Here is a 26,681-nt window from a genome sequence, read left to right on the forward strand (position 1 = left end):
TGGTGACATAAGGAAAAACAGTATAAACTAAGCAACTTGCAAGGTGTCACAACTTGGACTCCCACTTTTTTCTTTTAAGCTGAATGCTTTCAGTTGAGAAGAAAGGCTATCCTCTCAATATCCTGCAGGTGTCAGTGGAGAGCTACATCTTTCCAGTAACTTAAAGGGTTGGGAATATGTCAGCCTTAACCAACCGACAATAGCAGCCAGCTATTAAAACCAAGACTTCAAATTAATTAAAATAACTAACTTTCTAAGGTCATACAGTAAGTGGCAGAACTCATATTTATACCCAGGATGACTGACTTCGGGCTCTTCTCTGCCCCCAGTGTCATGCTTGTCAACAGAGGGAGTACTCTGGAAAAAGTCAATTTTTGATAAAGTCCTTTTAATGGAAAATGTAAAACCCCTTTCAACTTTAATGTACAAAGCCATATGTAACACTTGCACTTTAACAAAAGCAAGCCAATGTTTTAAAAAAATACATCATTAAATGTATATATGTATATATTTACATAGCATATTAAGTTTAATATTTAGCTTTAAAAGTTCACATAAATTTTACCAAAATGAGACAATTTTAAATAAATTACACCTTTTGAAAATGTTTAATTGTACAGTCAATAGCTTCAACAAAATATTGAAGTGTCTGTATTTAGTATCTACTTTATATACTTTATATTTTACAAATTTTACAATTATTTGGCAGTAATTTTCTGATTATGACATGACTGCTGTGCGATTCAGCAATTTCCCAGATGCAGGCAATAGCTGGTGTTTGTGTCCTATTCTCACAGTAACTGTCTCAATGTAGTGAAAAATATCAGTAATTTTAGTAAACTGTACAAGGTCACATTTACACTTGATCAACAATATAGCATAGAATTTTTTATTTTTTACCAAAAATAAATACATCATTTTAAATCTGGCATTTTCACAAACATCATATACACTATAATACAAAACAGCTATATAGTGCTGCTTTTAAAATTCTGCTTGTTTTATAACATTGAATCACAGGAGCTGTGACATATGCTATACTGCTGTGGTGTCAGTAACAAGTAATTACTACAAAGAGAATTTCTTGGCACTGATGGTTTTATGAAGCTTAAAGTCAGTGTGCATACATATCATCATTCAAGGTTAAGTAATCCCAGTTCAACAACCTAAAAATATCAAACTGGATCACACTTAATTTTCTTCCATATCCTCTACTTCATCCTCGTGTATCTTCAAGGCTCTCACCATTTCTTTGACTGCATGATACAAAATATTTTTAACCTGAAAGAGATGTTGATATTTCTAATCACTTCAGTTCGACAGAAATTAAAAAATGACAACTTCCAGATTTAAAAAAATAATAGGGAACTAGGAAAGCCAAATATAAGAAAAATGTTTGAAAGTGTTAAGTCAAAAGGGACACTATAAATCATACAATTAAATACATGTTGGTGTTAATCTTTGGTTGTCACCCTAATGTGACCAACTAGGCAATGACTGTCTAAGCTGTTATACATGTATCATATTTCTGAATATAAAAAGCCTGCAGAACAGGACCTAGAACACCCAACTCTTACCTGTAGTTTATCATCATAATTGATTTCTTCCTTCAAAAGTCTCAGTTCCTGTGTTAAATGAAATGACTCTACAAGATGTTCTGGAGACACAAAATCTTCAGTTACCTGAATACAGCTGTGAAAATTCTGAACCTATCCCCAAAAGAAAAACCGTGAAATACAAGTTTTAGGAGGTGGAGCAAAGAAAAGCCAAGTTATTTAAAACCAATAAACACAAGAGACAATTCTGCTGGAGAATTTACTTTCTCCAAAACATCAAATGGATTTTAAAGCAGAAGACCACATTTTATGAGAAAGTTATGTCACTGAAAAGCTTCATGTAAAGTGACTTTGTAAATGGAATATTTTTAAATGATAAAAAGAAAATAACTTTTCCAGGAATCCTTTGGAGAGGCTGATAACCAGATATTAAATTATCAATTTTGCCAAAGTGGACTTTTAAAAAATGTGTTACTTTTAAAAACTAACTTGAAAGAATTTATGAGGCAATCTATCTGAGTATGTTTATTGTTGCTCCATTGGCTTTCAGGATTTGGTCATTTCACTGTTAACTCTTACATCAGAGAATAAAGAAAAGAAAATGAAACTTTGTTAGGAACTGGGATGGAAAATGTAGTCCCAGACAGATCTACTGACCTCGACTGAGTTTCAGAAATATCCCAGGATTTTGGTTATTCATGCCTTTCTTTTGTGACTTTCTTTCAAATTAGCCAATTAAAGATACCCCTTCAATCACCGGTGACATCAGTACAACAGTTTTTCAACAGTTTTCTCTCTCCTGACCAAACAGTTTTCCCAAGAAGCCAGTCAATAGTCTTATCTGTTATTTGTTCAGCATTTACAAACTGACTTTGCACTTCACTATTAGAGCTGCTTTCTATTAATGCCAGTAAAACAACAGAGGAAGGCCCAAGCTGATCCAATCTGGGATTTGTGGTGTTTCTAGATTGTCTTCTAGTGATATTAAAAAATATCATAAAAATTCCTGGGAAAGGAGAAATAATTGAAAAACTAAGCATTTAAAGTTACTCTAAGTATGCAAAATAAATTTAATTGGGAGGAGTGAGATGAAAGAGATAGTAAGTGGGAAATGGAGACTGTGGGAAAAAAAATCTAATTGATGATAGGGTGATGGAATTCCAGAGGGGCTAGAATTCCTCCTCTGGGCATAATGACCACCTGAACAGCTGCTGAAGTCTGCAGAGTTCTTTAACTCAAGCACTGTGCCTCTATTGATAACTTGGTAGCATAGTAAAGTAAACATTCTCTTTCTTTAATCATTAGGCTGTTGGTTCCTCTGGAGGATGAACATAGTGGATGCCTCACATTTTCAGCATTTCTGTACAGTCTCACTGGCTCTTCATAATGTGTCTGTAGAACAGATGCTCTATTTCACAGAGCAGGGAACTATGGATGAGATGTTCAGCGCCTGTCCCAAGACAAATCAGCCAATAAATGGCAAGTCAACAGGAGCCCAACTCCTGCGGTGTCTTGTCTAACAGATGCTTTACAGTCCTGCTTATTAACTCTCATACCAGCATACACAGTCTCCAAATGCCCTCTCTCCTTATGTCTTTCATTTATCTGAACTTAAGGAGAGTAAGTCTTTCCAAAGTTTTAGCATGAAAGAACTTTTGGTATATCTAGCTCTAGCATGTCCTAAAATCATTTGTAGCTCCAAAATGTATACTTGGTTCTTTTTTTATATAATTTATGGATATTCTCACTTTGTTCATCCATCGTTTTCCTGATTTCTGCTGGCTCTTTGAGCATATTTAAGACAGTTGTCTAGTAGTAAGTCCAATGTCTGGGCTTCCCGGGGAAAGTTTTTGCCAATTTATTTTCTCCCTTTGAATGGGCCATACTTTCTGTGTATGCCTTATACCTTTCTGTTGAAAACTGGGCATCTGAACATTACAATGGGTAATCATATTCTCTCCCTGCCTTAGGGTTTGCTGTTGTTGATTCCTGAGGGCTCCAGTCATCCATTTGTTTAGTGACTTTTCCAAACTGTTTTTGCAAAGGCAGTATTCCTTGTTGGGTGTGGTCACTGAAGTCTCTGTTCCACTATCTCACTGGTCAGCCAGTTACCTAACAGAGATTTCCTTAAATGCCAAAAATCAGCTGCCCTTTTCTTCATTAAGCAGTCTCTTGGTTGCTGTTGTAAGTTTTCAATTAGATTCCAGAGTTCTGAAAAAGTTCATTCTGTCAGTCTTTGCCAGCTTATGGTTGTTTTAAAATGACTTTTAGAACAGTAACCTTTATTAGTGCTTACAAGATGCTATTAGGTTTCCTAATGACCCCTACCTGATATATTTTGGATAAAGGCTTGAGGGTTACTTTGAAGAGCCAAGGTTCAGTTTTAAAGCAGAACACAACTCAGCTTCTCATTCTGATTATCCCTTTTCTTTGCCACATTTGACTCATTTATATTTCACTTCCTTGACATTGTCTTATTCATACTTGCCTAAAAGCATCAGTTATAATTATAAATAGGTAATGTTAAGAAAATATAATTTGTATTCATAGTAGGAAGATTATTATATTGACACTGTGATTGCTATTTACTCAGTTATTTGTGAGAGCTTAGTGTGGAAAGATTTTGCCAAGAAGTCCTTTTGGTCATATGAATACAGAGAATTACAACTTTACAATTTTCTAAACTCATGATAAATGACCAAACACAATCAATTAAAGTTAGTATTTTTCGACAAATTTTACTAAAGATTATGTGTTAACTTAAAAAAAAAACAACTGTTGCTGTTTTTAAGTAAAGGCCACTCTAAACCTCAGAATACTACAGCTGAGACAAAAATCCTGGAGGTCAGGGTCATTGCTCTGTGGAGGGATGTACAGGAGTTTCACAGACTGAGTCCCAGTTACCAAGGTAAGATTTGTAAGTCTCCAATTCTAGAATAGTTCTTAGCATATAAAGAGGGCTGTGGCTATGCTGCTTTCCCTCAGCTTGCTAAGATTATATATCTCAGCTTCCTTGAACAGACAGCCCACTCTTCTCAGTTTGGCTCTGGCAATGGTCATTGTTGACGGGCCAAAGAACAGAATGTTGTTTCTTCCCTAGCACTGCTGGCCCTTGTCATGCAGAATCACTTGGCTGAAAATTTTTTGATAGGTGCCTTGGGTTTGCATGAGATTCCTATTTGTGTGGTTTCCAAAGTGTGGTCCCTGAACAGTAAAATCAGCATTTCCTGGAAACTTGTCAGAAATCTATAGTTTCAGGTCCCTCCCCAGACCCATTGAAATCAGAAACTCTGGTGGTGGGGTACAGCAATCTGCTTTATCAAGCCCTCCATGAAATTCTAACATATGCTGAAGTGTCTGTCAGAATACTGATTTAGAGTCTGATTATTCTGAGGGCCACCTATAGCCTACTGGAAGTGTTGAAGTCATTAACAGTTTTCAGAACTTCTAAGACCTAAACAGGTTGTAAGTAATAATGCATCTCAAATCCAGGTTAATATTGTAAACACTTATTACTTCCCTTGAATTTTCTCTTAAAACTGCATTGCCACCAATTGTGAATTACGGACAACATCCTTTCAACAGAGTATAAAGAGCTGTGTTGTTGTCATTACACCACATAGGAGAGGAAAGGTAGCAATTCCCTTTTGTACAGCTGGCAATTTCTGTGCCAAAATATGTGGCAAAGAAGTTAGATCTTGTTTTGGATCACTCAGCAATTTAGTGGCAGAGCTCAGAATATAATTTGTCAGTCTAGGTCATATATGCTGCCTTGGTGTATTTAGATATAACATTTTTTATAGATGTAATCTTGTTTCTATAATCTATGTGAATTTTCTAACTATCTCAAAGAAAATGTGTATAGACATAAAGTGGGTTCCAACCTAAGTAAACTTTTGGAAGTAGCCAGAGAAAGCACATATAGGAAGAAGTAAACATTTACATGTTTTACAAAAAGCCCAATACATATAAATTATAGAAAGCCATAAATTTGTTTTCCTCTACCCTTGTGCAAAAACATGTTGTTACTGAGAACATATTTTCTGGCCTTCAGAATAGAGACTTATTAATAATACAAACATTAAGTGCATTATTCTAGGCATGGGAAGAGAGCAATGGAAAAGATAAATCTCTTACTTCATCATGCTTACGTTCCAGTGGGGGTTAAAAGACAAGCAAAGTGAGTAAGTTATAAAGCATATTTTAAGGTGACAACTGAAATGGAGGAAAATAAAGCAGGAAAGACGACAGAAAGTTGGGGGACACAATTTACAGCTTTAAACTAGACCTCACCAAGAAGGTGAAATTTGAATGAAGCCTAAAAAAGTGTAAAGAAGCAAGTCTTACAGATACCTGACAGAAAAAAGATTAAGAAGCACAAAAACCCTGGGGGAGGGGGGAAACATACTTGGTGTGTGTGAAAGAAGCAAAGAGGGCAGGATGGCTAGAGAGGAACTAGGAGAGCCATACGAGATGAAGGCAGTGAGACAGAGGGGGAAGTGTGGATATGTAAACTAACCTAACTTTTTAACAAGGTCACTTTGAGCCTACTAAGAGACCACTCTTCCCAAAAAAGTAGCAGCAGGGAGACAAGTGTAAGCATGGAATCTCTTTGGGGTAACAATGATTGCATCTCGAAAAAAGGAACTGGGGGAAAAATGTGAGATACTGAATTTTCACCGTGAACTTTTTATACTTTTGAATTTTTCTGTTTATGTATGAATTTTTCTGTTTATGTATTATATTTTCAAAAGAAAAACATTAAAAAGTAGTATTTTCAACAAATAGTACTGGAACAGCCAAATGCCCATATGCAAAAAATTGAACCTCGATCCATACTATGCACTACATACAAAGATGAACTAAATTGCATACCCAAATGTAGGACCTCAAACTATAATGGTTCTAGAAGAAAATGAGGAGAAAATCTGAGTGATCTTGGGCTAGGCAACAATTTTGTAGATACTATGAAAATACCATCCATAAAAGAGAAACTGATCAACTGGACCTCATCAAAATGGAAAAAACCAGCCAGGTGGGTTGGCTCATGCCTACAATCCCAACACTTTGGGAGGCCAAGGCAGGAAGATTGCCTGAGCTTAGGAGTTCGAGACCAGCCTGAGCAACACAGCAAGACCCATCTCCACAAAAAATTAAAAAATCAGCTGGGCATGGTGGTGTCCATCTACAGTACTAGCTACTCAGGAGGGTGTGGTGGGGGGATCACTTGAACCCAGGAGTTTGAGATTACAGTGAGCTATGACTGTGCCACTGCACTCTAACCTGGGCAACAGAGCAAGATACTGTCTTTTAAAAAATGGAAAAATGAAAAAAAAAATGCTCTTTGAAAAGAGAAGCTACAGGAAAGGAAAATGTATTTGTAAAACACATTATCAGATAAAAGACTCGTTATCAGAAATTGGCAAAAAACACTCAAAACTCAGTAAGAAAAAAAGCAGCTAAATAGACAGAATATTTGAACACATATTTAACCAAAGTAGATATACAGATGGCAAATGAAGATATAAAAAGATGCCCAGTGTTTAGTCATTAAGAAAGTACAAAGTAAAACCACCATGAGACACCACTGTACACTTACTAGAATGGTCTAAAAACAAAACTGACAGTAACAAGCACTAGTGAGGAAGCAGAGGAAATGAAACTCACATAACCCTGCACTGGGAAATGAAAATGGAACAACCAATTTAGAGAATAGTCTGGCAGTTTCTTAAATTTAATCATACATTATAATATCACCAGGCAATCCCACCATTCAGTATTTACTTAACAGAAATAAAAATCTTTGTTCACATAAAACCATGTATATGAATGTTTATGATAGCTTTATCTATTATTGCCCCAAAGTGGAAAAAACCAAAATGTACTTCAGCTGGTGAATGTACGGATTTAAAAAATGAAAAAAATATTCATACAACTACCCAGCAATAAAAAAAGAATCAACTGATAAATACAACAATAGGAATGAATCTCAAATACATTAAGAAAAGCCAGACTTAAAGGGTACATACTGTGTGAGTCCAAATTTACAGCATACTCATAAAAGAGGAACTATAGGGACAAAAAAGCAGATTAGTTGCAGGAACTTTGGGTGGGAAGAGGCTGACTATAAAAGTGCAAGAGGATGCCGAGCATGGTGGCTCACGCCTGTAATCCCAGCACTTTGGGAGGCCAAGGCAGACAGATTACCTGAAGTCAGGAGTTCGAGACCAGCCTGACCAACGTGGAAAAACCCCATCTCTACTAAAAATACAAAATTAGACAGGCGTGGTGGTGCATGCGTGTAATCCGCAGCTACTCGGGAGGCTGAGGCAGGAGAATCGCTTGAACCCGGAAGGCAGAGGTTGCAGTGAGCCAAGATCGCGCCACTGCGCTCTAGCCTGGGCAACAAGAGCAAGATTCTGTCTCAAAAAAACAAAAAACAAAAAACAAAAACTGCAAGAGGGAATTTTTTCGGAGTGATGGAATTGTTCTACATTTTGATTATGTTGTTACCTAACTATGCATTTGTTGAAACTCACAGAATTATACATTAAATAAGGTAAATTTCACTATATGCAAATTATATCTCAATTTACAAAAATGACTACACTACCTAGGTTAACTTTATAAAAACTGACATTGGATAAATTCAATATGTGAATAAAGATCTTCAAGGGAATCTACTTTGTATTATCAAAGGATTATTCCTATGTACAAAAAGATTTATAATACTAGTCTCTTAAATAGGCTCTTCTTTTGAGAGCATTTACATTTGAATACAGATTAGCTATTTTCTGCTAAGAGTCTAGAAGTCAAAGAAATGGTGTATAGGGTGAATCCCAGATTAAACATGAAACATAAATAATATGACATCTCTGAAATAATCATAAGTCCATGGGAAAATATAACCACTTAATGTAAATACATTTTTTCCAGGAAATTATCATAGAGAAAAAGGTATTTATTATTATGACATTTGTATTTTACTACTGTATCATAAATGCCATTTGAGATCTAATAATGATAAATCTGACCCTGAATCTGACACATCCTAAAAGCTAAGCAATTATTATCACCTAAGTAGTATTTGTATGGAAGAATGCCATAAATGCTAAAACAGTCAATGACTATACTTATATAAAATGTGAGAAAGTTTCCTTGGTAAACTAATATACATCAGCTACATCTCAATTACTTAGCAGTGGAAAAGGTGGAGAACCAACTGTTGAGGCAAAGCAGCTTTTGAGTTTTTTCTGGTTTCCCTGGTACACCTTGTTAATTTTAAGGGCTAACCTGGGCTGTAGTAGCCCCATTCCACCTATAGGAATCCACTGTGTACTTTTAATCGCACCCTCCATAACCACTGCATCTATTCTATGCCATTTTTCCCGGTGCTGGAAAAATTAGGTATTTTAAACTAGGTATTTATTTCAGTTTTTATGTTTTGTGGATCAACAGTTATATAAATTACATACCATCTTTCTTTAGACAGGCCCCTGCTATGCTAGCATGCTGAATAAAGGTAGGAGGTATGCTTAAAGCCTGATAAAAAGTCTGTATACTGTGTCCCCCCATGCTTTTAAGCCTCACTATTCAGAGGTATACATGTCACCAGGAGGGCTTAAAAATCAGATTTCGATCTATTAAATCGGAGACAGTATACAAATAGAAATCTGGCTCATGTTAAAACAATTTAAAATCTTAAGGAAATTATGTGAGATTTCTGCAAGCACTGAGATGTCATTCTAATAAAGGCAGACTGGTGCAGGTAATTCTCTTATTTGCATCTTCTTCCATTTATATCTATACTAAGAGCAATTTTTTTTTCAAAACTAGTTCTTTCAGTCAGTAAAAGATATGTTAGAAATAAGTTTGTATATACCTGATGAAGTGCTCCCGCTGGCAAAACAATAGCATCACCAAGGAACTGAATAAGAGTACAGGTTCTGACTCCATATTCTTCAAGCAGCCTTTGACGGAGCTTTTTGTTCACATACCAACTTTGGTCACGTATTGGATCATGTTCTGGTAGAACTTCAAGGCCTTGTTCTTTTGAAATCTGAAATATGAATTAAAATAGACACTCCAATTTAAGTAAGGAAATGGTAAATCCTGTTCAGTTAAATTTCAATTTTATTTGTAATAACAAATCTTTTCTTCTCAGAATCAATGGAACAACTGAATGAGCTTCTTCAGTTAAAAAATAACATTCTGCAATAATTTGGAAAGCCAAAGAATATTAAAATACAGCAACGCTGAAATGCTCTTAACAGTTTACTACTTCCTTCTCACCACCTCCTTCCACTGTGAAGTTTCCATCTATCTGGTTTCCTTCCTTATAACTGTTTCAAAAGTATAGTACATGGATGAGGAACAGGGTATTTTTTTTTTTTTTTTACCAAAAGCCAAACCATTCATATGTATGGATTTCATAAACATTTATTGATCCTTTTTTGAGGTAAGTATAAATACCTTTACATGGCTAACCTTCTAACGCTTGAAAAATCAATTTCAAGGGACTCTTTAATCAGTTAAATAATCTGGTTTAGAAGGCACAAATGATCATACTTCAGATTAAAATACAGGTAAGTATTCAGGGATAAAATGGTACAAAAAAGGCTGTAACTCTTTTACTTCACATTGATCACAGACAGAACTTACATCCTTTCAGAAAGATGATGTATCAGCACTGAACATTTCTTAAAACAAATCTCCATAATTACGAAGTTTAAAAAGTACCTGAGCAAAGGGTTTCAACCAATTATTTCAGGTTGATATATAAATTTCTTTCAGAGTATATGACAACTACAGTCAAGGTATGATTACTCAAAATCTGAGTCTACTCAGTAAGTATCATAGTATCAGATGTGATAAGAGTAGAATCATTCCCTAGGTCAGCAGCCAAAAATATCTATCAGATTCAAAGAAAATAAAGATCCTACCTTCTTTAGACGTTTCCATGAAATATTTGTTTTTACATCCCGCGACTCCAGATAGCTACTTTTCGCCACCCAACTAATATCTGGCTCAAGAACAGATCAGTCTTTTATTAACAGGGAATGGAGGCACACTACCAACTGGGAACAAATCACCATTCAAAACCCTCAAAATGTTAACAGACTTTCAAAGAGAAGCAAGAGAAAGAGGGTTTTGACTTTCAACAAAAACTCCCATCTACTTTGAAGTAAAAATTATGTAATGATCTTATATTGCTGAATGCCAAGTGAAGGTACGGCAACAATGAATACGTCCTTGCTTGAGGGGAAGAGATATTATTTGCAAACTAACTTATACCTTTTGAAGAAATTCCCTTATCTTGTCAACATCTTTCCCAGCATAAATATGCCACAGAGCACCAGGTATTTCACTTGAGTCCTTCAATCTTTTCCTTAAAATGTCATCCAAATCTTCTTCCTCAAATTTCTTGAGAATTCCTGAAACAAAGGAACATAATTTCAAATTGTCGGCAAAGAATACCAGAAAGCCAAGTCTCCTAAAGTTGATCTATCAGAGCAGCAGAGTGCCTGACTAGGATCAGTACTTTTTCTTTTTTGGTCACCCAGGCTGGAGTGCAGTGGCATGATCTTGGCTCACTGCAGCTTCCACCTCCCAGGTTCAAGCAATTCTCTTGCCTCAGCCTCTCAAGTAGCTGGGACTACAGGTGCAAGCTGCCACACCCGACTAATTGTTTGTATTTTAGTAGCCGTGGGGTTTCACCATGTTGCCCAGGCTGGTCTTGAACTCCTGAGCTCAGGCAATCCACCTGCTTGGGCCTCCCAAAGTGCTAGGATTACAGGCATGAGACACTGTCCCTGGCCAGATCAGTACTCTTAAAAAAGAGTCAAACACAGTTATATGTTCATAACTTTTAGGACTACAAGAATAGATAAGTGGATACAAAGCAATAGTGATTTTCCCAGTTTGTTTTCTGCAAACCAAGAAGCAGGAGATAGAAAACCTAAGAGCAACTATGTAAAATTTTACCACCTTCCTTCCCTGTCCCAAGGGCGTGGTCCTAACAATGACTTGTACTCATAGCATTTCCTAACTTACAAAGGTCTTTTATGCTCACTATTTATTAGTTGGCCCCTATACCTACTTAAGAATAAGGGATAACCTCTATTTTATACCTGAGTAAAAAGGTTCCATGAGGTGAAAGGTTTTACTCATTACCATGACTAATGAATGGCAGGGCAAAATGTATTCTGATTAATTTCGAGGGGCTCTCATATTTGATAATGGTTAATCTGTAATCAAATGCAAATGTTTCACGAACAAAGTTGTGGTTTTGAGGAAAATCAAGCCATCCTTCTAAAATGTTGACAAACTAAAATTCCTACACGTATGTATGTACAGAAAAAAACTTTAGAAGTGTACAAACAAAAATAGTAACTAGTTGTCTCTAAGTGTAGGACCACAGGAAGGTCCTTTTTTAAAAGGACCAGTGAACATTTAAATAAATATTCTTTTTAAAAATTTTGTATAAATTTAAGGGGTACAACTGCAATTTTTGTTACATGGATATATTGCCTAGCGGTGATGTCTTGGCTTTTAGTTATTATCACCTGAATAATGTACATTGTATCTACTAAATAATTTCTCATTACCCACCCCTGTTAACCACCATCCTCTGAGTCTCCAAATGTCTATCAGGATAAGGAATCAACCTAAGTGTCCACCCACGGATGACTGGATAAAGAAAATGTGTGGCCGGGCGTGGGATTACACCTGTAATCCCAGCACTTTGGGAGGCCGAGGCAGGCGGATCACCTGAGGTCAGGAGTTCGAGACTAGCCTGACCAACATGAAGAAACCCCGTCTCTACTAAAAATACAAAATTAGCTGGGTGTGGTGGCACATGCCTGTAATCCCAGCTACTAGGGAGGCTGAGGAAGGAGAATCGCTTGAACCCAGGAGGTGGAGGTTACGGTGAGCCAAGATCACGCCATTGCACTCCAGCCTGGGCAACAAGAGCAAAACTCCATCTCAGAAAAAAAAAGAAAAAAGAAAAAAAGAAAATGTGATATACATACACAATGGAATACTATTTAGCCATAAAAATGAAATCACTGCTGGGTAGGTGGCTCACATATGTAACTCCAGCACTTTGGGAGGTTGAGGTGAGTAGATCACTTGAGCTCAGGAGTTTGAGACCAGCCTGAGTAACATGGTAAAACCCGTCTTTACAAAAAAATAAAAAAGTTAGCCAGGCATGGTGGCGCCTGTCTGTAGTCCCAGCTACTCTGGTGGCTGAGGTGGGAGGATCTTTTGAGTCCAGGAGGTTGAAGCTGCAGTGACCTGAGACTGTACCACTGCACTCCAGCCTGGGCAACAGAGCAAGGAGACCCTGTCTTTAAAAAAGAAAAAAAAAAAAAAAAAATCATGTCTTTTGCAGCAACATGGATGGAACTAGAAGCCATTATCTTGAGCAAAAAAACTCAGAAAGTCAAATATGTTATCACTTGTATAAACTTTTTAAAGAAAGCTGTTACCTGCTACAAAGTATATATCAGATGTTTCCTAATTTGTGACAGTAATGTCTATTTTATATTCAAACTTAGCTGCAAACATATTTTTTTCTTTTTTTCTTTTATTTTTTGAGACACAGTCTCACTCTGTCGCCCAGGCTGAAGTGCTGGGGCACAGTGGCACAATCTCGGCTCACTGCAACCTCTGCCTCCCAGGTTCAAGCGATTCTCCTGTCTCAGCTTCCCAAGTAGCTGGGACTACAGGCACCCGCCACCATGCCCAGCTAATTTTTCTATTTTTTAACTACAGATGGGGTTTCATTATATGTTGGCCAGGCTGGTCTCGAACTCCTGACATCAGGTGATCCACCACCTTGGCCTCCCAAAGTGCTGGGATTACAGGCATGAGCCACTACTAATTGAAACATTTGGTAAGTGTTTACTATGTGCCAGGCACTGTCCTAGGAAGTTGGGAATTAGAATTAAGAAAGATCCATTCAAGAGCTCATGGAGTTAAAGAGGGTCCTAATAAATCTAGACAAATAAACATCACATTGTGGTAAGTGCAATCACATCAGTACAAAGGGTACAGAGACAGGTTAAGTCCTCCAATGTTATCTGTGACAAAGTCTTTTCCCAGTCATGGTAAAACAAAAAAATTAAGGGCAATGTAAAAAGTTGAACATAAAAAAATCATCCTTTACTCTGATATCTTTTTGTTTGTTTGTTTGTTTGAGATGGAGTTTTGCTGTGTCACCCAGGCTGGAGTAGAGTGGCACCATCTTGGCTTACTGCAACTTCTGCCTCCCAGGTTCAAGCAATTCTCCTGCCTCAGCCTCCCAAGTAGCTAGGATTACAGGCACACACCACCATGCACAGCTAATTTTTGTATTTTTAATAGAGACTGGGTTTCACTATGTTGGCTAGCTGGTCTCAAACTCCTGACTTCAAGTGATCCACCCACCTCAGCCTCCCAAAGTGTTGGGATTACAGGCATGAGCCACCGTGCCTGGCTTATCTTTCTTATAGAGAGTTTAAAATGTTCTCTTTAAAAAATGACAGTTGATGTTTTTAAAATCTGTTTTCTTAATAAAATTAAAAGCTGGAAACTTTAAAGTGGTTTTCTGACATTTTTCCTTTAAATTTTACTGCTCTGCAAATTAAAATAACAAGTACATGAGGCGGGGGAGGCATCATAATAAAGAGAATGACTGGCTAGAGCATAGTAAGTTTACTTTCTTTAATGAAGACTTCTAGGGTGAATGATAATCTGAGTTACAATTGAAAGAATGAATACAGAAGTTTGCCAGGAAGACATGGAGCTAAAAGACACACGGCAGATGGAGAAAAAAATCATGTTCTTTTAAGTCTTTTTCAATGTGTTTGAAACATTATTATAACCCTAAAATGTTGCTTTGTGACCACCTATAAAAAGTGACAAAAACTTTTTAGATAAAGAAAGAGAGCAAAAGGATTATTTAAAATGTTGAAATTCTCCTGAAATTTTCTCGAAAGAAATATGCTAGGAACAGAAGCTGGGGGATATGCATAAACAAAGATGAGGAAGAAAGTTCTAGCTTTTAAGGACATGAATGAATAGTAATGGAGGAAAGCAGGTTAACTTCTAAGTGCTACAGGGAAAGATCTGAACAAACTACAATGAGATACAAAGGATGTAACTCCATGGCATCACAGGATTAGAAAGGATAAATAATCTGAACTACAGGTCACATTTCTGTGGCAGCGCTCAGACTATAACTCAAGTGTGCCCACTGACTCTCAAATCTCTGGGGGATAGGGGTGGTTACCTATTATAGTCAATAGTGTCAGTTAAAAAGCTGAGTAGCATAATGTAAAAATGAGTTTCTACAGTTTTGAGGGATTTTAGACTATAACTCAAGTGTGCCCACTGACTCTCAAATCTCTGGGGGATAGGGGTGGTTACCTATTATAGTCAATAGTGTCAGTTAAAAAGCTGAGTAGCATAATGTAAAAATGAGTTTCTACAGTTTTGAGGGATTTTAGGTTGTGTATTATAAAATTGTCAAATGTACACAAAAGTAGAGTGAATACTATAATGAATCCCATGTCCCCAGCACCTAGCCATTAAGCTGCATTCTGGGATCCAGATACACAACTGGTGATCTATTTCATGGCTGGATGTCATCCACAGAATTTCACAGAAAGTGAATGTGAAGTAGAAAAGGTAGAGAACATCTGAAACTCCGAAGAAGCCTCCAACTCCATAAGGTGTCAGAATCAGAAGTGGTATCACAGAAGCAGAGAACTATATTCAAAGAGGTTGTGATTAACGGTGCCATTCATTATAGACAGGGGTGAGTAATAAACGAACCAGAAAGATACACTGAATTATCCAAATATGTGTGAGTGACAGCAGTAGCAATAGTAAATTTCAGACCAGTATGGAATAAGACTGCAATGAGCTGAAATGTAAAAGGAAAGTGACAAAGATGGTAAAATATTTCTTATGAGGGTAGAAGCAATAGGATGGAAAGGTTTAAAGGAGGCTTTCTTTCGAGAAAGAAAAAATAATCTTAGACTCTGCTTCTATCGTACAGAGAAAAAGCCAATGGAGAAGAAAACGTTAAAGGCCTATGACTGTATCTATGTCTTTGTAAAGAAGGGAATAACTGACAGCATGGTTTCAGAAAGAAATTGAGGGCACAGAAATGAAAACCTATATACTGGATAGAAAGAGAAAAGACCCCCTTCTTCCTCTTTTTACTGGAGGGGAAAAAAGAATGTTTGAGTCACAAACCATATTTTAACCATCTTTAGAACCCTAAGAATTAGTTCCTATTCTTCAATAAATTTTTTTTGTTTGTTCATTTTTTGGTTTTTTTTGAGATGGAGTTTTGCTCTTGTTGCCCAGGCTGGAGTGCAATGGCACTATCTAGGCTCACCGCAACCTCCGCCTCCTGGGTTCAAGCAATTCTCCTGCCTCAGCCTCCCGAGCAGCTGAGATTACAGGCATGCACCACCACACCCAGCTAATTTTGTATTTTTAGTAGAGACGGGGTTATAGCATGTTGGTCAGGCTGGTCTTGAACTCCTGACCTCCAGTGATTCACCTGCCTTGGCCTCCCAAAGTACTGAGATTACAGGTGTGAGCCACTGCGCCCAGCCTCAATAAATGTTTACAAGTGCGCTTAATGGTGTATTTTCATCAACACAATACTTAATGATAGAAAAGAAGTTAAAATATTCACTTTTAAAATTAAAATTTCACTTACATAAAAAAAAATAGGAAAATTATTCAATCTTCAAGTAATAAGGGCTAAAATGCCCCTACATCCATTGCAATTCTTTTTGAAATCTTCGCTGTTAACTCAGAAGCTGATATTCTGGACAATACTAGTGAATGTGATTATTCAACTCTTATTTCAAAGACTACTTATTCTTTTAAGTTTACCTGCTTTTGAGAGAATGCCATTTCCTTTTGCTATGCCAACATAAACTAGTATATTTACAACATCAGAAACTTCAATATGGAGATTTGTTGTTCCTATATCATGATCTTTAGCAGCAACTACACCTGTGTATAAAACAAAATTTTACTTGACAAAATATTTATATATATGTAATAGCATAATCAGATATTCCCCCAAATTAGCTCAATCTGCATAATTTAATTGTAATTTGAGTTTTAGTTTCCTTATTACAAAAACCTGTTCCAAAAGCCACAATCTATAAAAGACCCTATTATTTGAATAATTACATTTCTATAATAAAATGTACTATGATTAAAAATCAAATTAATAAAAAATCAAAAAGCAGGTACTTAACTATACATTGGCTGTTAATTCCTAACATGTTGCTTCATATAAAAAAGGGTTTCGATGGATTAAAGGAACAGATTTAGTAGAAACTAAAAATCATTAGACAATTTGTAGGAACAGTAATTCTTTTTTTGAGAAGGAGTCTCGCTCTGTTGCCAGGCTGGAGTGCAGTGGCATGATCTCGACTCACTGCAACCTCCACCTCCCGGGTTCAAGCAATTCTCCTGCCTCAGCCTCCTGAGTAGCTGGGACTACAGGTACACGCCACCACACCCAGCTAATTTTTCTATTTTTAGTAGAGATGGGGTTTCACCATGTCAGCCAGGGTGGTCTCAATCTCTTAACCTCATGATCCACCCACCCACCTTGACCTCCCAAAGTGCTGGGATTACAGGCATGGGCCACCACGCCCATCCTTGAACAGAAATTTTTTTTTTTTGAGACGAAGTCTTGCTCTGTCGCCCAGGCTGGAGTGCAGTAGTGCAATCTCAGCTCACTGCAACCTCCACGCCTCCTGGGTTCAAGCAATTCTCCTGCCTCAGCCTCCTGAGTAGCTGGGACTATAGGCGCACGCCACCACGCCTGGCTAATTTTTGTATTTTTTAGTAGAGACAGGGTTTCACCACGTTGACCAGGATGGTCTCAATCTCCTGACCTCGTGATTCACCCGCCTTAGCCTCCCAAAGAGTGCTGGGATTGCAGGCGTGAGCCACTATGCCCGGCCTGAGCAAAAATTTAAAAAAATCCAATATAATTCCTACATGGGAGAAATGTGAATATATACCTACCATAGGCACTGCACAACCTGGGTCCTAGATCAGGACGTACAAAAAATCCTGGCAAATGAGAGGCCAAATTGAATTTTCCTTCTGGATTACAATATTCTGGCAATGGCAGACTTTTTAAAAGATCTTCGTATCTGAAGAAAAACAATATTGCCTTCTTATAAATAAAGATTTGCATTGCTAAGTATTTTCACATATATAATTTTCAAGTTGTTCAAAACAGCAGACTACCTTTCCATAAGACAGGTAACAATTTTCCTTGACTCAAGTGATACTGACTAAAATAGCAATTCTGCTTCTCTAACCATTAAACCATTAAAAAGCTCCAATAGAAAGGAGGTCCTAAACAGGGTCCTGTGTTCTCTTTCTTTGAGACAAAGTTTCACTCTTGTTGCCCGCCTCAGCCTCCCAAAGTGCTGGTATTACAGGCGTGAGCCACCGTGCCCAGCCTCTTTAACATGAACATTCTTTCCTTCACCGTCCTAACATAAAGATTTTCCCACTGCTGAGGCTACCAACTCAGTTTTGCTATCAATCAATCCATCAGACAAGGTCTCACTCTGTCACCCAAGCTGGAGTTCAGTGGCACAATCTCAGCTCACTGCAGCCTCCACTTCCTCCACTCCAGTGATCCTCTCACCTCAGCCTCGCAAGTAGCTGGGACTACAGATGCCTGCCACCATGCTTGGCTAATTTTTGTATTTTTTTGTAGAGACAAGGTTTTGTCATGTTGGCCAGACTGATCTCCAAGTCTTGGACTCCAGCGATCCCCTCGCCTTGGCCTCCCAAAGTGCTGGGATTATAGGCGTGAGCCACTATGACGCTCAGCCTCAAGTTATTTATTTTTAATTGAGAAAGAAAAAGCCTACAGGTCACATTTACGGTTACTTATCCTATCTCTGGGGACAGTCTCAGCTCGATCTCAAAAAGTCAAGAGTCAAAATGAAAAGTTTCAAACCTTGCTGGCATCATAGTCTTGAAGTCTTCTCCTGAAGGCCAATCTTTCAATTTTAAAACAACTGTTTCTCCACTCTTGTTTTTCTGCCGTTCTATAAGGAATGCAGTTAATTACTAAAAGGGTAATTTCTGCCTTTTTATCTTTATTAACATTTGGAAAGAAACGTAAATGAATGAATTATTTGATTGTTGCACATTACATGCTTAATGATTGCTTGCTTATTGACTTATTACTTATGTACTTATGTAGTATTAAAACCTTTGTTCCTTTTGTACATGAATAGAATTCATTAAATTACCCACTTGTAATATCTCAAAAGTTGTTTTTAAAAATCTTGGTAACATCACAATCTTACATCTACACTTTTAATTTTCAAAGAGTTTGACATAAATAATTCCATTTTCAAAAGCTTATGGAACTGCCAAACATTTCTCCATAAGCAAAACAGTATAAACGGCATCTTTAAGGTCAAAGGAAATTAGTGCTAGAGATAGGGATTAGGACCCAGTATTTTGTTTCCAATTACTTGTTTCTTTTTATTAGACAACGTAAAACAGATGTTTCAAAGACTAAAAATCTGTTAAGTTACATTTGGAATTTATCATTTTGAAGGAGTATGATGGAGAAAATAGTAAAATAAAAACCAACATACTTGAAACTTCTTCAAAACCATCCCAGAATTCCTTAACATTGGCATTTGAAATGATGCTATCTTTGCAGTTCAGGAGATCAGCTTGGTGGTCTCCAAAATCAAGACTAATTGATTCCGCCTTCCATAGGCTAAGGTTCATTTTCTTATGCACACCAGAAACCACTGCAGGCTTATAAATAGATAAATAAATAACAGTTAAAAAAGATATATAGACTTTCTTTTTTGTTTGTTTGTTTGTTTGAGACAGAGTCTTGCTCTCTTACCCAGGCTGGAGAGCAGTGGCCTCATCATACCTGACTGTCACCCTTTGGGCTCAATCAATCCTTCTACCTCAGCCTCTTCAGTAGCTGAAACTATTAAATTTCGAGCCTAATGAGTTATTCTCTGAAAGTGAATGTCTCCTTTGAAATTACATAAATTCAAATTCCCTCACAGCTTTCTTACACTTGGTGGCGGAGGGTAGATGTCCTCTCCACCCAAATTCCCTAATAGCTTTCTAATAACGCAGAAACCAGTAATGGAAGATTTACAGCTTCTAAAACTACAATAAATGATATAAAAACATATCTAAGAACATCTGATGTATTATTCTCAGGTTTTAAACAAATTCCTGTACTCTAATGAAGCAGAATTCTGGAATATAGAGAACACAGTAAGCTATGACTTAAAAGTTTCTGAAAAATGATATTTACTAGGCTGGGTGTAGCAATGCATTCTTGTAGTCCCAGCTCCCAAGGCTGAGATGGGAGGATTGCTTGAGCCCGAGTTTGTATCTTGCCTAGGCGACACAGCAAAACCCTGTCTCCAGAAACAAACAAACAAAAAATTTAAGTGATTATTAGTATTCTTAAACTTGTAAGATAATTAAAATTTAGGAACCACAAAAGAATAATCTCTAGCTAGATTTTTTTTTTAATTACAAAAGACATCTTTAAAAAGAAAAAACACCCTAAATTCTGGTTTACTACATGGTTGAATGTTCCATTAAACATTTTTTCAATGAGCCAATAATATATACGACTTTAAAAATAGGTCCAGGTATTAGTTAACTCTTGCTGGCAATTCACAGATTAATTCCTAGTGCCTAGTATCTATCCAATAATATTGCTGCTATTAGGGTAATCAGCAGCTTGTTAAAAGTAAATTTTTTAAAAAAGATAAGGGTTAAGCTAATTAGTGTATCAGAATAATTCAAAGCAGAAATCTTAGACTATCACCATGATCTTTTTACTTTTTTTGGAGACAGGGTTTCACTTTGTTGCCCAGGCTGAAGTGCAGTGGCATGATCATGGCTCACCGCAGCCTGGACTTACTGGGCTAAAGCAATCTTCCTGCCTCAGCCTCCCAAGTAGCTGGGACTACTGGTGTGAACCACCATGTCTGGCTAATTAAAATTTTTTGGTAGAAACAGTGTCTCAACTATGTTGCCCAGGCTGGTCTCCAACTCCTGGGCTGAAGTGATCAATCGTCCCACCTTGGCCTCCCAAAATGTTGGGATTATAGGCAAGAGCCACAGCACCAGGCCTGTAAAGCTTTCTGATTAGACTCCTTGCCAATGGTATTATTCTCTTCTAACTCAACTTCTAATCTGCCTTGCTGTCAGTTATTATAAAACGTCAATTTGATTATACAGATTCCACAGTTAAAACTATCACCTACAGTATAATGTTAAAACTCCTTAGTATGATATATAAGGGCATTTCATGATCATTCCTCTAGCCATCTCCTTACACCACTCTCCCCCATGAACCATCATGTATATTGCAGATAATCACACCTACTCAGAGAGTTCCCAAAACACCTAATGTTCTTGTATATGTCCAGCCTCTTGTCCACCTAGCAAAAAACTTCACTTAACCTCTAAGGAATCAATTTAGACTAGCCTTTTTGAACTAGTATCCTAGCTTTGACATTTCCTTTTCTGGGTTCTCATAGCACCTTGAACAAAGTTCTTAAAACACTTCACATAATTATGAAAACAATTATTTGTGTGACGCTTTTCTACCTCAAAAGCTCACACAAATTAAATAAAATTTCAGCCCAGTAATGTCATCAGGGCTTGAAGGAGACCAAGGCAAAAAAGACATGCTAAATCTTGTGTATATGCAATGCACAAGTGTGCATTTCTTTTTTTGGGGTGAAAGATTCAGCTTTCATCAGATTTTGAAAGGGATTAGTAACCTAAAAAGATCAAGCAGCATTGCACTAAAATGGTTCTTACTCATTTTTACATAGCTTACTCATTTTTATATATTCTTACTGCCTATGACAGAGACTGAATCTCTTATTAGATGCTCAATAACTGTTGAATAAACAAAGTAAACATTTTCCAGAAAACAATAAATTTAACAGAATACTATCATACAAACACTTAATTTGTTCATAATTTTTGCATTAATGTAGTAAATTGCCATCTGAAATGTATATCAAACATTATCAAAACTTTTGTCCAACAAAATCATTTATATTAGAGGAGAATGAAACAATATAGTTTGTCATTCAAGATTTCATGAACTAATTTGTAAGTAAATGTTCTGTGTATAAATATTACAGATAAGAACATCTACATAGGTTCATGAAAAATGCTGCCAATATTAATATTTTAATAGTAGACATGGATCTACTAACTGGACTAAAATACCAATCTAAAAAAGACGAGAAAGGAACTGCATTTTGTAAATTCAAGGCGTTATTACATGTCTGTTCTGATAGATCAAAAAGTAACATAAAATAATCAGTGTTTCCCTATTAATTCATATTAAATCTGGCCAAAAAACAGGAATTGAGAAACAAGCATTCTGACAATCTTTTCGGTACTTTTATATCTTATTGTCCCCCAAATGTGTTAACCACTATTTCTCCCCCCTCCATTTCTATTCCTAAGGAGGGAACCATTCTATTTAATAAGCTTCAGTTCCACCAAGAGTGTTCTTTATCAGACTAAAATACACACCTGTCCTTGTTTCCAACATTCTTTGAAAAGCTTCCAATTACTGCTATTCTTATAATCCTTAAGCCATAAAATATGCTTCTCACAGATCCAAGAATGTGGTATATCACTGTATAATTTATTATTTTCATCCACTGCAGATATTATGCTTTCTTCAGGCTCTTCTTTAAGCTCTGGTTTTACATTTATCTTGGAGGTTTTACTTGGTGGAATTTTGTTTTCAACAACTGAAGCAATTATGTCATCAAGAATGTTAGGCATAGTCCGTCCACTTTTGCTACTCTATTAAGGAAAAAACAAAACAAAAAAAACCTGTTTTTGAGAGAAATCATATACATTTTCCTCCCACAGACTTATTTTTTTAAAACAATATCCCTACACTCCACAATATGCACTTATCTTAGATTTGAGTTCCTATATTCCTGACAAAATGCAAACCAGAAGTCTGGTTGTGTGAGAACTGCCAGGTCTGAAAAACTTAGAAGTACAGCCTTCCTGTCTTTTACATTGTTATAGGCCTGGGACAGAGAATACAAAGTAGGTGGCATCCATCATATACATTTTTAAAAATTTTTAAATATTTTATAAGAAATAGAGATGAGGGTCTTGCTATGTTGCTCAGGCTGCTTTCAAACTCCTGGGCTCAAGCAATCCTCCCACTTCAGCCTCCCAAAGTGCTAGGATTACAGGCATGATTGACCCCCCAATACTCCATATATATATATATATATATATATATATATATATATATATATATATATATATATATATACACATTTTTTTTTTTTTTTTTTGAGATGGAGTCTCACTCTGTCGCCCAGGCTAGAGTGCAGTGGTGTGATCTCAGCTCACTACAAGCTCCGCCTCCCAGATTCAAGTGATTTTCCTGTCTCAGACTCCCAAGTAGTTGAGATTACAAGCATGCACCACCATGCACCATGCCTGGCTAATTTTTGTATTTTCAGTAGAGACAGGGTTTCACCATGTTGTTGGCCAGGCTGGTCCCGAACCCCTGACCTCAGGTGGTCTGCCCACGTCAGCCTCCCAAAGTGCTAGGATTACAGGCCTAAGCCACCACACCCAGCCCCCATATACTTTTATTTTTTTTGAGATGGAGTCTCGCTCTGTCGCCCAGGCTGGAGTGTAGTGGCGTGATCTTGGCTCATTGCAACCTCTGCCTCCTGGGTTTAAGCAATTCTCTGCCTCAGCCTCCCAAGTAGCTGGGATTACAGACACGTGCCACCACACCTGGCTAACTTTTGTATTTTTAGTAGAGACAAGGTTTCACCATCTTGGCCAGGCTGGTCTTGAACTCCTGACCTCATGATCCAGCTGCCTCAGTCTCCCAAAGTGCTGGGATTACAGGTGTGAGCCGCCGCACCCGGCCCCCCATATAGTTTTAGAAGAAATTATACTGCTCTTTTTTCCTGGTAAATAATTAAAGCAAAATTTGACTTCTAATTATTTTAAGTAACATACAACATTCACTTCCATGTGGGTTTTTCCCTGCACTAGACAAATAGTTTCCAAATTCTAAAGGGGTATCTTAGGGATCTTCTGGAATCGAAGAGCCCCCCCTCCACCTTTCACCTTGGAAAAAAAGACAGAAAATGCCAGCTTTCAAGGTAAAGAGAGTTATAATGCAAATAGAAACATGCCTAGCAATTTGGTACACTTGATTTCATCAGCATATTGGGTAGTTCAGAGCCAAAAACCAAGTCTCCAAATCATCTCTATTTAAGGCCCACATTAAAACCAAAAATCTGGCATCACTCACTGGGGCTCCCATTGAATATACTGGGGCAAAGGCAATGCCAGCATCTGTAGACCCCACACGTAGCTTTCCAGCTGTTGTAGTCAGCAAATCCCGTAAGGTTGAGCCTTGTTCATTATTCTGGGACACAAGAGGTGATGTTCTGCCATTTGGAGATTCAGAGTTGTCTTGTTCTCTTTCTTCTTTAATTTGGTTTTCAAGGGTAAGTTCTTTGTTTTCTGAAATAGAAAATTTCACAGATTTTGTTTTGTTTTGTTTTGAGACGGAGTCTCATTCTGTCGCCCAGGCTGGAGTGCAGTGGCATGACCTCGGCTCACTGCAACCTCTGCCTCCCAGGTTCAAGTGGTTCTCCTGTCTCAGCGTCCCAAGTAGCTGGGACTACAGGCATGTGCCACCAGGCCCAGCTAATTTTTCTGTATTTTTAGTAGAGACGGGGTTTCATCATGTTGGTCAGGCTGGTCTTGAACCCCTGACCTCAAATGATCTGCCCACCTTGGCCTCCCAAACTGCTGGGATTACAGGCATGAGCCATTGTGCGCAGCCCTTACAAATTTTAATTCTATTAAGCATGGTGCTAAAGTACAGACAAAACTGGCCCCAGCATTTTCTACTGTGAGATAAAAACTGAAGGAAGCATTGTGATTTATTCACCTAAACACAAACCTGAGGATGAGTGAGGTTTGAGACCAGCCTGGCCAAATGGATTCAAACAATCTAAATATAAAAAGGCCTTCCTCAATATTTAAGACATGTTTACACCTGTTACAAATGAAAAACACTACAGCAAAGACAGGTAGAAAATACAGGTAAGTGGCCGGGCGCGGTGGCTCATACCTGTAATCCCAGCACTTTGAGAGGCTGAGGCAGGCGGATCACTTAAGGTCAGGAGTTCAAGACCAACCTGGCCAACATGCTGAAACCCTGTTTCTACTAAAAATATAAAAATCAGCTGGGCATTGTGGCACGTGCCTGTACTCCCCGCTACTTGGGAGGCTGAGGCACAAGAATCGCTGGAACCTGGAAGTCAGAGGTTGCAGTGAGCCGAGATCATGCCACTGCACTCCAGCCTGGACAACAGAGTGAGACTCTGTCTCAAAAAAAAAAAAAAAAACACAAAAAACAAAACAAAAAAGAAGACATAGGTAAGTTACACTTCAGTGCTCTGGTGGCTACATCAATATGCTCATCCACAAACAATTCTGTAACTAACTTTGATATGTAGTCAAAGGAAGGCTAAGGCTGGGTATGGTGGCTCACGTCTGTAATCCCAGCACTCTGGGAAGACGAGGTAGACTGCTTGAGCCCAGGAGTTCAAGAACAATCTGGGCAACGTGGCGAAACTTCATGTCTACAAAAACTAAAAAAAAAAAAAAAAAATTGGCCAGGCATGGTGGTTCACACCTGTAATCCCAACACTTTGGGAAGCCTAGGCAGATGGATTACCCGAAGTCAGGAGTTTGAGACCAGCCTGGTCAACATGGTGACGCCCTGTCTCTACTAAAAATATACACAATTAGCTGGGCATGGTGATGCATGCCTTTAGTCCCAGCTACTTGGGGAGGCTGAGGCAGGACAATCGCTTAAACCTGGGAGGCAGAGATTGCAGTGAGCCAAGATTGTGCCATTGCACTCCAGACTGGGCAACAAGAGCAAAACTCCGTGCTCCCCGACCCCTAAAAAGAAAATTAGGCATGGTGGTACATGTCTGTAGTATCAGCTATTTGGGAGGCTGAACTGGGAGGATCGCCTGGGCCTGAGAGGTCAAGGCTGCAGTGAGCAACGATTGTGCCACTGCACTCCAGCCTGGGTGATAGTCTCAAAAAAACAAAACAAAAACAAAAACAAAAAACAAAAACAACAAAAAAACAACAGGCTAGTTCCTAATAAGTGAAGACAAAATGTTTTACATTGAACCTAACCCATAATTCAAGAAAAAGACCAAAGTAAATTGTTTACCTCAATATTAACAGTACTTTATTGCACAATAGTACATTGTTGGTTAGTTATACTATACTCCTCTCACACATACCTAGATAATCAATTATGTTTACCTTTTTTTTCCTCTCTGGCTTTTTGCTCTGCAAGATCTGCTAACCAGTGCAGTGGTGACTGGGATTCTGGAGGAGTTAACTTGTTATCTGTGCCTACATCACTCTCTGGGCTGCTGCCACCATTTTTCTCAGACTTCGGAGGAGTATTTTGCTGCTGAGACTCAGGCATGCATAGAGAAATTTTATTACTGTGATTAAGAACATTCTGTAAAACCTACAAAGGTAGAACAATTACATTTTTAAACACTTTCTTCAATAATTCAATTAGTAGTATAGATACAAAAAATTTACACAGAAACACAGCAAACCTAGTTCATACATAAGTCCTAAACCAAATTTCAAATAAATATCAAAGTTGACTAATTTAACCACAGATTTTATTTGAATAACCAGAGATTTTTACTCACTTGAGATACACCATTCATTGTAGGAAAATTTCCAACTTGTAAATTCTGTCTGTTAGTACAATGACAATGGGATTTAATACCATATTTTTCCCTAAGAGTGTGCATGGCATCTAGAAGATCTGTCAAAACTACAAAATAAAATGGTAGTTAATAAAAAGATTACCACTAGTTGTTAATGCTGTAAAATTTTTTTCTTACAATATTTTATATTATAATTGGGAATAATGGAGGTTTTCCTGTGCCCTTTAAATTTCTTCCATTTTTCTCCATTCTCTTCCAT

The 26,681-nt window shown here is 37.5% G+C and overlaps 1 protein-coding gene across 9 annotated transcripts in view; it reads right to left on the minus strand.

Annotated features, from left to right (window-relative positions):
• Positions 1-371: 371 nt before the first annotated feature.
• JMJD1C (jumonji domain containing 1C) overlaps positions 372-26,681 on the minus strand; it is a 357,142-nt gene continuing 330,832 nt past the window's right edge. For 8 of the 9 annotated variants that reach the window (XM_034930652.3, XM_063607434.1, XM_063607432.1 and 5 more), the window contains 12 exons: positions 26,402-26,529; positions 25,995-26,208; positions 23,947-24,161; positions 22,173-22,451; positions 19,220-19,388; positions 18,568-18,658; positions 17,613-17,743; positions 16,458-16,580; positions 10,851-10,990; positions 9,439-9,615; positions 1,578-1,709; positions 372-1,281 (listed from right to left, as the gene is read on the minus strand). In XM_034930652.3, coding sequence (XP_034786543.2) covers positions 1,192-1,281; positions 1,578-1,709; positions 9,439-9,615; positions 10,851-10,990; positions 16,458-16,580; positions 17,613-17,743; positions 18,568-18,658; positions 19,220-19,388; positions 22,173-22,451; positions 23,947-24,161; positions 25,995-26,208; positions 26,402-26,529 — 1,889 coding nt within the window. In that variant the 3' untranslated portion in view covers positions 372-1,191. The remainder of the gene's footprint in view (positions 1,282-1,577; positions 1,710-9,438; positions 9,616-10,850; positions 10,991-16,457; positions 16,581-17,612; positions 17,744-18,567; positions 18,659-19,219; positions 19,389-22,172; positions 22,452-23,946; positions 24,162-25,994; positions 26,209-26,401; positions 26,530-26,681) is intronic. The other variant, XM_063607433.1, reaches the window with a different exon arrangement.

This window comes from Pan paniscus, chromosome 8 (genome assembly GCF_029289425.2).
Source record: "Pan paniscus chromosome 8, NHGRI_mPanPan1-v2.0_pri, whole genome shotgun sequence".
Classification (NCBI taxonomy): Eukaryota; Metazoa; Chordata; class Mammalia; order Primates; family Hominidae; genus Pan; species Pan paniscus.